Source organism: Camarhynchus parvulus, chromosome 2 (genome assembly GCF_901933205.1).
Source record: "Camarhynchus parvulus chromosome 2, STF_HiC, whole genome shotgun sequence".
NCBI classification, from domain to species: Eukaryota; Metazoa; Chordata; class Aves; order Passeriformes; family Thraupidae; genus Camarhynchus; species Camarhynchus parvulus.
The window spans coordinates 22,666,170-22,682,272 of record NC_044572.1 but is presented as its reverse complement, the minus strand read 5'-3'; the positions used below and the strand labels follow the sequence as shown (position 1 = coordinate 22,682,272).

Genomic DNA, 16,103 nt, shown 5'->3' with positions numbered 1-16,103 from the left:
CCTTTTGAGTCGGCTCCTGCTATGTCACTGGCCAACTCTTGTCATCTGCTGTGTGTTTTGTCCCTTGGCTGGCGCCACAGGTCCCCGTGCCCTTTGTAATGCAAGGGATTGGTGCCAGTTCATGGGCTTTATAATCCGGCAGTGAGGGGTGGCGACCGCCAGTACGCCAAATGAAAACAAGACTGAGCATGTGGGCTAATTAGTATAGGAAAGGAAATAATAATTTAAGCAACAGAAGATACAGTTTCTAATGAAAAACTAGATAACTTGTAGCCAATGAACTGTAACTTTGCTTGCTAAAATGTATATATAGTGTAAAGTTTTGAGAATTGGTATGCTTGATTTGTGGAAAACTCCCGCCTTGCACCTTGCGCAGAATAAACTATGCCTCCTTTGGAAAGGAGAGGTTTGAAACCTGGCTCTGTCTGTGTTTAGAGAGCCCCTAAATTGGCAGCAACAGGGGTGCCTGAGAGGAGAGCCCCAACTGCAGGAGCGGCCAGGTTTTGGTTAACAGCAGTGCTCGCACTCCAGCAGTGTGTTCTCCTTGGAACCTGTGTGCTGGCTCGAGAGAGCATCTGCTGTTGGCTGTCCCCATGCAGCCAGACCCTTTAAAAACTGTTGGTCATATTGCCGGTGTGCCCTCCCTCAAGAAACTGAGACCTGATCTTTAAATGATGCTAATTTTCAGGATAAGTATGACAGTTAAAAATACATGGCTTTAATAAGGTTTAAAGTACTTTGTAGTTTTTAAATGGTCATCAATAAGAAATTATTTTGTAAATGGTGACATCAGTAAGGTCTGAAGAGTAAAATTGGTGAAAAAAATCATAGAGTCATAGAGTGGTTTGTATTGGAAGGGACCTTAAAGATCATCCCGTTCCAATCCCCCTGTCACAAGCAGGGACACCTTCCACTAGACCAGGTTGTTCCTAAGTCCTTGTCTGTGACAGTGTTCACAGGGGTTCTTGGATGAGGGAAGAGACGAGAATGTTGACTCCATGTTTCAGAAGGCTTGATTTATTATTTTATTATATATATTACATTAAAATTACGCTAAAAGAATAGAAGAAAAGGTTTCATCAGTAGGCTAGCTAAACTAAGAATAGAAAGGAAAGAATGATAACAAGGCTTCTGTCTTGGACAGAGAGTCCGAGCCAGCTGACTGTGATTGGCCATTAATTACAAACAAACCAACATGAGCCAATCACACATCCACCTGTTACATTCCACAGCAGCAGATAACCATTGTTTACATTTGGTTCCTGAGGCCTCTCAGCTTCTCAGAAGGAAAAATCCTAAGGAAAGGATTTTTCATGAAAAGATGTCTGCGACACTTGTCAACCTGGCCTAGAACACTTTCAGGGATGCAGTATCCACAGCTTCTCTGGGCAACTTGTGCAGTGCCTCACCACCCTCACAGTAAAGGACATTTTCTGTGTATCTAACTAAATATTTCCTCTTTGCTTTGAACCTATTGCCCCTTGTACTATCACTACAGCTCTGGATAAGTCCCTCTCCAGCTTCCCTGTATGGCCACTCCACATACTTGAAGGTTACTCTGAAGTCTCAACACAATCTTTGCCAGGCCAAACAGTCCAAATTTTCCTGGCCTGTCCTCACAGGGGAGATGCTCCAGTCCCCTTAGCAGCTTCATGGCCTCCTCTGGGCTTGCTTCAACAGTTCAATGTCCTTGTTGTGTTGGGGGTACCAGAACTGCACACAGTGTTCCAGGTGGAATCTCATGAGAGCAGAGCAGAGGAGAAAAATCACCCCCAAGTTCTTTCATAAGCTTTTATTTTGTAGGTAAATATTTCTTAGACAATATGACTATGTTTTTCATTTTCTGTGGGTTTTTTTAAGCACTAATCTTAATCAAAAAGTAAATATTTTTCTGTTCTTTCTTACAGCTTTTCCACAAGGTTTTACATTCCTGATTGCACCTGTTAGCTGCCTGAGAAGAATCATTACCATTTACAGTAATTTAATACTAAAAATAACTTTAACAATGCATCTTATCTGCTACATAATAAAATAATTAAAAAAAAAATAGAAAACAGTGGTATGCCTTATACATTCTAAATGGCCCAGCAGAAGATTTAAGCTCATGTGAATGGCAGAACAGAAATTATTACCACAGCAAAAAATTCAGAACTCCCATATTGTGCTTTCAGATCATGGGGAGCACACCCACAGTCCTGAAGCAGGTAATATGTGAAATCTACTGGGAAGTGTTTTGAACTGATCAGTTAAGAATGTCATGACTGGAAAGTAGCAAATGTGGGCCTGGCCTTGTCCTTGAGGCATTTAACTGAGGGCTTGCGGGCTGAGACTCTTCTTCTATACTCAGATGTCTCCAGAGGTCAAACCACATCATGAACAGCTCCCTGCTATCTTCATCTCTCTCTCCAAGTCTTTGAAGTTAGGTCAGCTGAACGTGGACTGTAATTGCTTATCTTTGAAAAGAAGAAAAGTGACCTGGCCAGCCACAGGCCCTAAAACCTGGTCTCAGTCTCACTACAAAGCTTTGGAAAAACTCAAATTTGCTGTATTAATTCCCCAAAACATTTGACATGGTATCATCTGGGAAGGAATGAGCATATTTGGGTTAGGAGAGAAACTGAAAAAATGAGATAGCCACAAAGAAGGTTGAAAAGAAAGGTGCCAGGCTTAAAGGGTTTGTTTTAGAATGGTCTTATTTGATATTTTTTGTAGTAGTCCTGATAAAATCAGTAAGAGCATGCTCATGAAATTTGGAAATGAGATATACTTAGGAATGACTGTAAGTTCAGAAATGTGCTACTTTTGGTTGGGATAGAGTTAATTTTTTTCACCGTGACTCGAATGGGGCTGTGGTTTGGATTTGTGCTAAGAACAGTGTTGATAATGCAGGGAATTTTTTAGTTAATGCTGAGCAGGGCTTGCATGGAGCCAAGACCTTTTCTGCTCCTCACCCCACTCCACCAGTGAGTGGGCTGTGAGCTTATGGGACACTGGGAAAGGACACAGCCAGGACAGCTGACCCCAGCTGACCAAAGCATATCCCATACCATGTGGCACCATGATCAGTAAAAAAGGCCAGGGAAAGAAGGAGGAAGGGAGGAGAACAGTTCAAAGTCATGGTGTTTGTCTTCCTAAGTCACTGTTAGGTCTCACAGGGCCCTGCAGATGGCTGAACACCAGCCTGCCCATGGGAGTTTGTGAATTAATTCCTTGTTTCGCTTTGTTTGCTGCATGGCTTTTTTCTTCCCTTTTAAACTGCCTGTATCTCAACCCACTTTTACACTTCCAATTCTTTCCCCCATCCTGCTCATGAGAGAGTGAGGGAGCAGTTGCTGGCTGGGATTAAACCACCACAAGAAGTATCTCAGGAGATGGATTTCATTTAATGTAGGGAGGTATTGAGGTCATTGTGTAAGGCCCTGGTAAAATCTCATTTGGGGTACTGTGAAAACCTAATCAGTTGTTCTGTAGCTGAGCTAATGTTGAACTAAGAGAGGGCTGGAGGGAAGCTGGGTTCATCATCAGAGACCTTGAAAGCCTTTCAAAAGAACAGATCTTAGAATGGCTCAGCTTGTTTACTGCAATAAAACAAAACCAGAAAAGAGACATAAGTGCTATGTATTGGTATATCAGGAAAATAACCATGAAGGATGAAAACCATTTAAATGAAGGGGAAAGACACAAGAACAAACAGATATGTACTATTCAGTAATAAATATATCAGGAAACCAGAATCATGTTTCTAGTCATTACTGCAATTGACTAATGAAACTGCTTTTTCATGGAATTAGTGGGAACAAAAATATTTCTATTTTTAATATGGCACTTGATAAATGTATGAGGTGATTGTACAACAGAGGGTTTTTTGTAGTGGCAGGGAACGAGTCCCTGTCATTCAGGAGGATCTTCCTGTTCTGTGTTACCATGCCAATTAATAGTACAAACAGCAGAACATTTTGTCCAGGTTTGTGATTAATAACCTGGGAAGGACTTGTCAGTTTTTTTCTGAATAGTAGGCAAGGTTCAGAAGTGCTTATGAATGCAACAGTTAGATTGTGTTACTGTGACTTCAGTAAAGCATATGATGTCAGCATTCTATAGAAAAGAACAGAAAGAAGGAAGTAAGCAAAAGAACTTTTAAGTGAGATGAAAAAAGCACAGGTAAGTTGTAGATAGTTCTTCAAGGATCAAGTCACAGGCCCAGAGCCCTCCTTGGATGCCAGTAGAAGTATGTATCAAATTGCACCGTGGTTTTGTGCTGTGTTATCCTTTTGTGGTAGACAGTGTTTGAATTTAGTCCTTACAACTGTTAAGAGCAGCCTGGTCTGAAGCTGGTCCACTTAGCAGAGCCTTAAATTCAGTGTGCTCTACTTGCTTAACGTGCAGCAGAAGGTTAATGTGTTAATGTGTTAATGTGGGGACTGGCCCAGAGGTGCCAGCAGTACTAACCAGTGTTAATTGATGTCATGTAATCAGTCCACAACTTGACCTCAAAAAACAAAAATAGAGAAAAGCTGGTCTCCTATATGTTATGAGTTGAAGGTGTTGAACTTATTGACATAACACTAGATTTGTTTCAACAGAGAGCAAGTTTATGCCAACAAGCTTGTGCCAGCAGGGAATTAAGCAACATTTCATTTGAAATGTGGCATTGTGCATTTTCTGGATCCTTCCATAACATTAAGTGGCTCATCACACATACATAATGCTAAGAATTACTGAAACAGAATCATTTAGCACTCTGAAGTTTGAAGATATTTAGATGCTTCATTGTCTAAATACCTGACTTCAAAAATATATCTGGTATCCTGAAGAGACTCTGTTTGCCAGGGCAGGACTGATTCTATCACCCTTCTCTCCTGCCTGCATTGGGTGTGTCATACTTGATTTTCAGTAACAGGGCAGGCTTCATTGTCAAGCCTGATGGCAGAACATCACTCTGTCACTTTTTACTTCAGAGGCTGCTAATCAGTGATGCAGAGGGTGACTCAATTCTTTATCCTCAGTGAATCAATCCTGTTTACGAACAAGTGTGCCTATGGCACAGATATATGTATATAATTCAGTCACAAAAGGCTGGGAGCATTTTAAAGCTTTCCAAACTGACATATATAGTCAATGCATATTCTGAGCTTCATGATAAGTAATGCTTCAGTTCCTGCTCTTTCATATTTACTGTGTACTTCACGTATTTGTATATGATTGCTTGAAAATCACAAGGGTACAGCTACTCAAATCACAGTTTTACCCCTCTGTTTCTTTTCTCTCATGGTATAAATTACTAAGTAGCATACTGTCATCAACTCTAACAAGAAGAAGCCATAAAATCTCTTCCCCCAACAATTTTAGAACTTCCACCAGCAGATTTTTGAAATTTGCTTTATGTGATGCAAGTCAGTCAGTCTCAGACTTTTTCTCAGTCTAAAAAAGAACTAACTTGGATGGAAATATGTAGAAAATAAGCAGAAATATTTTAGCAATACAGTTTTATTTAACATAGAGTTGAAATAATCAAAAAATGAAAGTAAGTTTTTCTTTCCTTGCCTTTCTGAACGTGCACACAGCTGGTAAGTTTGCATAATGGTCTTTTTAATCGAGAGAAATAACTTCACCAACATACCCAAGGTCCAAATATTGTAAAATATTGATGTATTAATTTTACAGTTTTATGGGAAAAGATAAGATTTACCCAACAGCAAGGGCACACTCTTCAGTACCACGAAGTCCCACTAGATGGGAGCACCTCAGCTGTCATAATAGAAGGAATAAATAGAAGTACAACAGTTTAACACACATGCCGTGGAAAGGTATCAATGCTGGAAGAATTTTGAAGGAAACATTTTATTTTGCCCAGATTAAACCTATCAACTAAAAAATTAAAAATCACAGAAATAGATACTTTTACTATGAGCCATATGAGCCATCTAATAAAACTGTGTCAAGCAGCTGTGCTGGAGTCCTTGGGTTTATATGTATGCTGTATGCTGTATTCTGTATGCTGCAGCTTTGGAATTCTTTTGGAAGCCCTGCAGAATTAAGAACACAACACAATTTTTCTCTAAATCCCATTTACATTTAGTCATTATCTCAAAAAAAAAAACCTTCCCAAAGTACATGGATAGGTTCTCTGCTTTAAGGATTTCCCCTTCAGCCCAAGCTTTTATGTACCTTTCAGATATGTTAGATACTACAAAGGTGGTCACAGCCCGATTTTTCTTGGCTTTCCTTGACTTTTCTTGTTCTGAAATAGAAATTTAAGTGACTGACTTAACAAACATGATCAGTGACTGTATTCATAATGCTTCCATCCTACAAACTTCATGTAACATTTCACAGGATTATTAGTTTCCAATAATTTTGATCTCCACTGACTTGAATTTGTGTGTCCATCCTTGTTCCAGGTGGCATTCCCCCAAAGGTGATGATCCCTCAGTGCATGACTGACAAAGTGGATAACATCAGAAAGGAAAATAAAATGCAGAAGTCAGCCTTCATAACCTTTTTCACTTAGAGATGTGTTTTTTTTAGATATTATCAATGAATCTTCATGTAGATTCCTAAGAGAACATGGTCGACGAGATGACGCTTTAAAAAAAGAAGTATTTTTTTGGAAAAGATTTTCCCAACAAAAATCTGTTCCTCAGCATTTTGATTTCTATAGGTGTGTTCTGCAAGTACCTTGTTTTAAGACTAAAAATGGTGGATTTAACTAGAAAAAGGAAAAGAGGAGAGTGATAAAAAGGAATCTGTAGGATGAAGAATTATGATGAAAGGCTGCCTTCAGTGGCTCTTGGAGTAGAAGGAAATCACTGTGTTTGCACCAGTAGCCTGTGCTACTACACCCAGATGTTTTAAGCAGGAATGAAATGAGGAGGGATTGAAGCAGCAAAGCAGCTGTGGAACTGCCCACCTCTTTACATGCCTTTAAATGCCTTTGAAATTTTGGCAGTTTCACTGTGACATTGACAACACAAATAAATTTGATAGTGCATAAAGCAAACAAAAAGGGAAATTTTTCTTAACTTGAAAACTTACTGAATGCTGGTTTTTATTAGTGATACAAGGGAGCTTGCTTAAAGGTAGTTCCTTGTGAAGTCTTTCTAATGCTTTAATTTCTTTTTTATGAACACTGCCTTGGAATTTCAAGGAATAATTACATCTAATAGAGCTTTAGCTCCTTTCAATGATACAAGGAGTTCAGAGATAAGTTAACTATATTTCAGTCTTCCAGATATTTCCTTCTATTTAGTTGTGTAGGTTCGAACATGCCATGCTTTTTGAAGCAAGATTTTGAAACAGTGTTGACATAGCTTAGCTGGTAAGGCTTCCAGAAGATACAAAATTATTGTGAACACTGTCATTTTGGAGCAGATTTTATTTGTGCTTAAGCACTGTATATTTTGATTTTTGACAGAAATTATTAAATTTCTACTTGAAAAAACTATCTGACTGTTCCTGTCATGCTGAACTCCACCAAATCACGTTGTGAAACCTTAACAGACCCAATTTTACCACATATTTGTTCTTTTTCATTACTTTGAACATTGTCCCTGCACGTTCTGGTGGACAAACAGGAACGTGCATTGAAAGCTAGGGTTATGAATGGGAGTTAATTAAATGAGAGAGTGTTCATGTTCCTGATTAGGATTAGCTATCCATTATGTTTTCCTCCCTCTGAGAGCCCTCTGCCCCTCCCCTTGGCTCACCCCCACCCCGAAGGCAGTGTCTCCAGGTGATGCCCCAGCCCAGGCTGGGCTGACACTGGGCGCTGCTGCAGAGAGAGGTGGGGCTGCCACAGCTCCCTCCACCCTTCCCCCGACCCGAGTTCAGCTGCTGCTGCTGCTGCTGCTGCTTTGCCAGTGGCACAGTCGTCCCTGTGCACTGTAACCTCGGCATCCTCGGAGCATCCAGCAGCTGCCAGGCACTTGCAGCCCTCTCATGAATGTCTTTCTTTATCTCCAAGTGGCTGACTTCTCTTTTTCAAGGCTACTGTTTTCCATCTCCTCGCTTAAATACTGTAAGTACAACTTCTGCTGTGGCTCTTTAGTTACTGCCTTTGTGAAATTCCTCTCTCTTGTACTGAATAGTGGGAGTTACTAGTTCAAAGTCTCTGAGGTTTGTTGTGGTCTCTGCTCCTGTTTGTGCTGTTCAAATGGGCCTTCAGCATTTCAGTTTTTAGCTGGATTAAAACATGACATCAGAACAAGTCAAAATGTTGGTTGTTTCCTAGCTGCTGTTTTCCCACTTTGTAGGAAATTGCCAATGTGTCCTTCCTCTGAATGCTGGTGCCTAGTGAAGTGGAAATGAGAAAAGAAGCATTTCAATCCCTACTTGTTTGCTGGAACCAGTTTTCTAGGAACCCAAAGAAGAAAACTAATGCGTGCTGATAAGCTCTCAGGATGCTGAGGCAGGTAATCCTGCTGCCTGCTGAAATGTACCTGGCCCAGGCTTTTAGGAAGGAGCTAGGTTGGAGGGTATCTCTCTGCCTCAGTTCCTTGGGTTCTGAAGCTGAAGTAAAGGAATACATGATGAGGGACCTCAGGTGGCTGCAGCAGTGTGATTACACATTCAAACTAAAAATCATCCCAGGACCCCGAGGCCACAGCAAAAAGGCCTATTTCAAACTGTCCTGGTTCTGACCCAGTTTGGTGTGACTGTGAACTCCATGATGTCACCCCAACTCTGTTTTCTTACAGACATTCCACATAAATGTTGTATGATCTATGGATTATTCTCTCTCTAATTGCATCACTAGGAGCTGCAGAAAGGATGTCACTGTTAGCACAATGTACTAACAAAATGTGATATTGAAGATATCACAGACTAACTTTCAATATTGACAGTGACCAGAGATATTCTGAGTGGAAGAGCACACCTGCAATTCTGGCCAAATTCCTAGTAAAATTTGCACAGCTGCCCAAAATGTTGCCTTTTTTTCTGTACAAAACCTCACATCATTTTCCTAATTGTATTTTACACTCCAAATTGGAAACTGTGAGAATAAGCATGGCACCAACTACTTAAAATGGAATTCATTCAGGATACCAAAATAAGGGGCACTGTCTGAAAGTTTTGACTGACTTCTTTTTCTTCAGACTTCTTCCTATGCTTGTCTTTTTTGTTTGATTTGTTTTCTCTTTATGTTTATTCTCCTGTTCCTCTGCACTTTATCTTGATAGAAAGGACTGATTAAAAAAAAAATAAAATCAGGTGTTTCAGTGCTGTTCTGTCTAAACTTGATTCAAGGATATGGAATACACATCATAGGAAGACTGCATTTTTCCCGGGGGGAATCTCTGTATAGTAAAGAATACATACTCTGTAGCATTTGAAGTTCTTCTTATGCCTCCTGTTTTATTGCCCTTTCCATCTCCAATTCTCCAGATACTTTCTCTGTTTTCCATATATACTAGAAATAATAATGCCAAATAATGCCAAAATCTTACTTAATTTTCTAATATAAGCCAAAAATGAATTTTCCCTCTGCCATTCTTGGAAGCAACAGCTGCTGAATGAGTTCATAGCATGCCTACACTCGCCCAATACACTGTACAGTCTGACTTACCTTTCCTTCATTACTATCTTTCCAATTCAGACTTTCCATGACAGACTGGCTGTTTACAATTGTTACTTGTTTGCAGTAACTTAAAATAGCATACCACTAGGACTCTTTAAGCATCTGATATTAACCTGATTTTACTGACAATTCAAGCACAGTAGGTTAAGGGAAGAAGTGCTGGTGTCAAGGAGCAGTTCTGACTGCTCCTATGATCACTTCAAACTTTTTGCTTTGGGTTTTCATATTCTAAATGGCATTAACAATTTCTAGATGCAAACCTAGCTTCCAGCATTAGGGTTAGACTGGTATTTATTCCACAGTTTGGAAAAAAAGTAATTTTCTGAATAAAATGATCTCTTATAAATGATCTCCTGGGGTACCCATGAGAATTACGTGACAATGAACTATGTAATGTCAGAATCACTGTGATTTTATTCACTTCTTTTCAGGTATCTTCTTCAAGTATGGAATTTGTATGGAAACGATGGTGGTGTCTTCAGCTGGGCTGTATGTTATTAGTGAATTTGGTTTATGCCAATCTAGAGTATCAAAAAGAAACTCCTCCAAGCCTGCGTGAGATTGACCATCAGTGCTGGGAGGTATCGTCCCATGGGCTGGTGGAAATGAAGAAACTCAAGGTAGCAGATACAGTCATTGCTCTCTGGGACTTCATGATGTTCCTAAAGGAATCCCCTAAGCCCAAGCACAATGATCTCTTCAATGATTTAGCCCAGAACTTCTGGGACATGTATGTAGACTGCGTGCTCTCAAGATCCCATGGAATGGGCAGAAGACAATTAACATCTCCCAAATATTCTTCCACGTACTCACACAGAACTTTAGGAGGTAACTATAGTTATAGGATATGGTACTAATATTAAACTGAACCAATGCTCCATCCTCACCCTTCATTGTTCAGACAACTCAATATACTAATTTCCAATTTTCTGTCTCTACTTGTCAAAAGTGTCTGCATCTTTCAATGGTAGCTACTTTCACAATACACAAGACACTGGTAGTTAAGAGTACCACATTTCGATATTTAACAAAGTGTAAAAAATACTGGGTATGCATGTGGAAATGTGTGGAAATGGATGCTGCATTCTCTGTTTATCACTGTGTGCATATAAATGACAGCACATGGATAAGTAATTACAATACTCAAAGTTTCCTGGTATCAGGAGTTCAGTCTCAGCTTTGGGGATTTGCTGTTCTGCAGAAGGGAAGCTCAAATCCCTGACGGTTTGAGCCCTATTTTTCCCAGTAAAACTACTGACATATAATGTGATGTCATGGTCACTGTGAATCACTAAACAGTGACAGGTTCTGGTCATCATGATCGGGTTTGAGTCTGAACTGAGATCATGTAGGTGACTTTACATCTTACTAATCACTCCTAGATCTGTTGACCTCATTCCTCCTCAGCAATAGGCTTTTTTCTGATGTACCCTGTCAGATGATTCAGGTTCTTGGAATGAACATGAAGAATATTTAATCATAGCATTTTTAATATATTGCTTGGACAATAACTACCTGTCTTTCATAATCTTGCAGGGTCTGCTTTCACCAATCCGTTTTAGGCCAAAAGGGGAGAAAATGAAGATACTTGAACAAGGCAACATCAGAACGAAGGAGCACAAAATCACAATATGTATTGTAGATGTTTGGACAAATCCTTTGGCATGGTTCAACCCCTTTTTTTTTTCTTTTCTTTTTGTATAAAGTACTTAATCACTCCTAAACTGATAAGTACATGAACACCCACACTGTCCCTTTTGCTTTCCTGTCTTGCAGTCTACTAAGCTTGCCTTTTCCTTGCTCCATGTGAATGTGTTCTGAGTCAACACATTTGTTTTCCCACATAAACTTTAAAGTCTGGATGTGTCATATTTTTGTAGAGTCATGTATTTTCCAATAATTCTCTTTTTAAAAGTTAATTTTGATGGAAACCCAAAATATTTTTATACATTATGCAACTGAGGAAATGTGAACAAATTTATTTTATAAATTGTCTTGCACATACTATTAACCTTAAGAACTGAAAAACAAGAAAAAAGAAGGAGGTGAGACATTAAGCTAAAAGGAAGGATTATGCTCATTGTAATGTCCTGTGCAGTCTAGACTTTGTATTTTATCATTGCTTAGTCTAAGCTATGGATTAATTAAAGTATTTTTCTAAGCAGCAAGGTCTGAATAGCTGTAGCTTTCTTGCCTATTAATATGTTATTTGATGCCACTACTATGTGACATGCTTTAGACAAGACTGCAAATAAGGTGATGCAGCCCATCCCTGTCATTGCAGCTGAGATGGGACCTGTGCACCAAGTGGTTCAAAAGAGGGACAGGCTGATTCAACTGCTGGTCTCAGTGTAAACCATTGAGTATGGATAAAATAATTCAAGGAGGTTAACTGCCGCCTAAATCCAATTCTTCTGAGCATAAAAAATCCTGAGAAACGCTGACTGTTCTCTGCTTGTTCAGTCCCTGTTGTGTTTTAGACTTTTATGAGATTACAGGTGGTTTTAATTATTTTAGGAAATAGTACTCATGCTGTAAAAGCATATAAACCTTCATAAGGAAAAAGAAATCCACCCCATATGATGCCTAGCTCATATATAGTTTGTAAAATATCCAAAAAGTCTCATAGATAGGTAAATGTTCATTTAGGTAAATACAATATTAAACTGCATCTTCTAAAATATATCTCCTACAGTATTCTGGCGAGGGTACAAAAGTAGTGAGAGATTTTTTTGACCCATGAACATCACTTCAAGTTCCTGGCAGAAACAACATTTTTGAGCTGATGGAGTTATTACACACCCAAACACAGCAACTTCAGGAATTGATACATTATGATGAGCAGCAGGTTGAGAGCAATTATCTAACCTGCTCCAGCAGTATCCAGTTGATAAAGCTGTCTACTGCATTGCATTTACAACAGAAGCTTTAACTGGCATAAACAATATTAAAAAATGCCCCTTGTTCACCTACATTGATCACCTACAGAAGTGTTAAAATATAATAACATTTTAAAGGGATTGTTTCCTCTATTAGTGGTCTTTTATTGAATGCCAGAGCAAGGTATCCTATGCAGTTTTAAAAGCTTCATCCTTCTTCAGGCACTAAGTCTGTTTTAGTTAGTTTTCTACAAGACACAAAAGTGCTTAGCATCCACCATAATTGTTTCCAGAATGCTTGAACAATCAATTGCTATGGTCACCCTGTGGTGTCTGCCAAAGAGGCAGGTGATTATGAACTCCAGGTCACAGCAGCAGTGAAACAAATTCCAGGTGGACAAGCTATGGTGTACATGTATGAGAGCTGTGGAAAGCCACAGCTGACTGCTGCTGGCATGTCAGCATGAGGGATTAACAGTGAATGGGTTTATTTTTCCTTCCACTACTACCCTCTCTTTTTGCATCTCTGGGTTACAGCAGGGACAGCAAGCCCAGCTTCTTGGGTGTTGAATGTTCTCCCCTGCAACAGCCAAACGATGGTTCATGGCTGTCTGATAAAATCAAATGCTGTTTGTGCTGTGTGCTGCTTGTGTTAGTATTGATTTATGAAGGATAAATGTAACTATTTGGGGAAATTCTGTCCCCTTCATTCTCCAGCCATTATTAATTAACATTAATGATTAATTACCAAGAGCATTTGCATTTGCAGCTGCTCATTTATGGTCAGGGTGTCTGTAGCAGAAACAATACAGTTGTGGGAGAATGCCATGGGGCTCACTTTGTGACTGATTTAAAGTTTTTGCAAAAGCAAAACTGATTTCTGGTTCTTTATCCATACCTTGGCTACAGCATATTGCTGTAGTTTTTGCTCAGAAATTGGAAGGACTTACATGTCCTCTACATTTTTTTTAGTGGGCCTTTGCCTTGCTGCCCACTGTAATGAGTCACCTATGCATTCACATATGTGCATGTAAAAAAGCAAGTAAAAACCCCTCCAAACATCACAGTCTTTGGTCTCCTACTAAAATATGTATCATTTGGTTTTAATTGTAAAAAGACAACAGACCACACATTCTCTAAACCAGTAATAAAGCAGCAAGGCTGCTGCAGAGCTGTCAGAGAAATATAAGCATAAAAAACTGAGCAAGACTATTTGACACAGGACTTCAGTTAGAGAATCTTTATATACCTTGGCTAACTTTTCTTGTAGGCAGGCAAGAAATACAAATAGACTAGTTTAATAAAACAAACTTTATACACATAGTCTTGGGAAAATGTAATGATTAAATTAGATTATAGTTAAAAATTATAAGTCAGCAAAGGGTCACCATAAAAAGTTAAATTAAATTAGCACAACTCAATTTAATTTCTCTAAGTATTAGATGACTTTTCTACTCTACAATGTGATGACTTTCTTACTCAACAAGGGTGTAACAGATCTGCCCATAAAAAAAATCCTTCTGATTTTTTGAAAATGTATATATAGAAATTTTTCTAAACTTCAAATATCATTTTTCATATGTATGTTTTATTTTACATCATTATTTTCTTAGGGTTCTTCTTTTTATAGAATTTAGGTGGTCAATTTTGAAACAAAAGTATTTGCCTTTATTTTTAATGTCACTATTTCTATGTTTGTCTTGTGTGAGAAACATTTTGAAGATACACTTATATACACACCCTATCCCATCCCTCCTTCATCAAGCAGAAAAAAAGGCGAGTTGGAGTATGTTTAGCTCAAATTTATTTCCTTTTTTTCAAGCTGGCAGTTAAAAAAACAAAAGTTTGTGCTTTTCTCAAGATATTGGTGACAGGCAAAAAAGACAAACTAAGTCCCAGTTTGTATGTCACAGCATAAAAGCTTGCAATGTCACAGAAATTTATGCCACAGCACTGGACAGCAACTGGTTTTAAAATGAAGAGCTTCAGGGAGTCTTGTGCTATTGTATAACAGCAAATTCTGGCATTGACCAAATTAAAAAAGAAAATAGCTCAGAAATTGAGTCATCTACAATGGTGAGCAGCAGACCTACCAGTTCGTGTAGGCATTCTAGAGGCGCAAAGGTGGAAGAAGATGAATTCTTTCTGGAGACAATGGGGATAAGAGCCTAAGAATTATTAGATTAGTAAGATCAGTTAAAGAGCTGTGACCAACCCAAATGGAGAAGGACGTTCCAGAAGGCCTCTCCAACAGGCTGGGAGAAACTGCTGGCACAAACAAGCTCCTTAGTGAGTGTTTAGAAGAAAACTTGGATGTCAGAAGTCCTGATGCTAAAAGTAGCAATCCAAGAAACAGAATGGGCTTGGGCAAAAACAATGTGGGTATGGTATTCAGGAAAATGAAGAATAAAATGTGCTTATGTGAAGATTTATGACCCTGTTCAATGAGATGCTTAAACTGCAAGGTATAGAATGTGTCAGGAAATTAAAATAGTGGACCTGTTGACAGTGGATATTAGCACACAAAGTCACTAAACTAACATACCTTTGCAGGTATGTATACTGTACAGGGGACTTTATTAATAAAACACCCCTATATTATATAATTAAGGGAAAATATAATTTTACTCTTTTGATATTCTAAGCAATTTTTCAAGTCATTAAAAACAGATTTTATCTTGTATCTACATATAGGTAACTACATATTAATATACCACTCTTTGGAACAGCATCTATTCTACAGGTACCGATTTTTTCTTTACTGAGTCCAATGTTTTATCTCTTTTGATTGCTTCTGAAGACTCTACAAAGAGAGGGCTTTCTAGGAGCATGGTCTCTATTAGCCAGTAGCCCTTCCTGACAAAGCCCTTCCACAGTTACACAGCGACCAGGTGCAACCTGAAATACAAAATAAATACATTGCTTAACTCTCATGCTAGCATTTAAAATGAGAGGAGAGTTAAATCATGAACTGCCTTTTGAAAATATTATTCAGTTGGTGGAGATGCCCTCAGGTTTCTGAGGGCCACTAAAACTATCCTTTATACTAAATTCACAGTTTGTTTCCATCAATACAAAAGAAAGGAGAGAGTGTTTTTTCAGTGGGTGCTTTTACATGCTCTGCTTTTCTGCCTTCGAGTCTGATTTATGAATTGCAAAAAAGAAAATCAAGCCTTTATCCAATAGAAGTTTGCTGCACAATGTGTCAGCCACAGTTATTACTCCAAATAAGGGGGAAAAAAAAAAAAAAAAAAAGAACAAGCCCTCTTTCTCTCAAAATGCAATTGTACAGAACTACTGCTCCAGGAAATCTCCAAGACTGCAAGACACATACCCTTTCCAGACCCATTACTACTTTTTATATTGAATAGGTTGGGGGTCTTGGAATAAATATCATTGAGTAACAGCTCTGTCTTCTAATCATGACCTACTGAAAAAAAAAAATACAACTCCTTGCATGCACATAGCTCACATGTTTGATTAGATGACCGTGACTGGTTTGCAATAACTATCTTAGCTTAATCTTCATCTCTCCCTGCTGAGGGTGTTAGGCAGATTGTTGCATTAAAAAATTTTCCAGCCATGTCTGTCATTTGTAATTCTCCTAAGCAATGTACCTGAGGAATGTTATATGATGTTGCTGATAC

General features: G+C 38.7%; 2 protein-coding genes across 7 annotated transcripts in view; one reads left to right on the top strand and one right to left on the bottom strand.

The window, feature by feature from the left end:
- Positions 1-5,571: 5,571 nt before the first annotated feature.
- CFAP69 (cilia and flagella associated protein 69) overlaps positions 5,572-16,103 on the bottom strand; it is a 36,672-nt gene continuing 26,140 nt past the window's right edge. For 2 of the 6 annotated variants that reach the window (XM_030943930.1, XM_030943935.1), the window contains one exon: positions 13,630-15,354. In XM_030943930.1, coding sequence (XP_030799790.1) covers positions 15,232-15,354 — 123 coding nt within the window. In that variant the 3' untranslated portion in view covers positions 13,630-15,231. Of the gene's footprint in view, positions 6,027-6,142; positions 6,242-13,629; positions 15,355-16,103 lie in introns of those variants that run through there. The other 4 variants (XM_030943933.1, XM_030943931.1, XM_030943932.1 and 1 more) reach the window with 4 other exon arrangements.
- LOC115901342 (protein FAM237B-like) lies at positions 7,778-11,446 on the top strand. The gene is made up of 3 exons (XM_030943936.1): positions 7,778-8,017; positions 10,009-10,405; positions 11,114-11,446. Exons 1-3 carry the CDS (start codon positions 7,943-7,945, stop codon positions 11,137-11,139), a joined length of 498 nt encoding a protein of 165 aa, XP_030799796.1. The 5' UTR covers positions 7,778-7,942; the 3' UTR covers positions 11,140-11,446.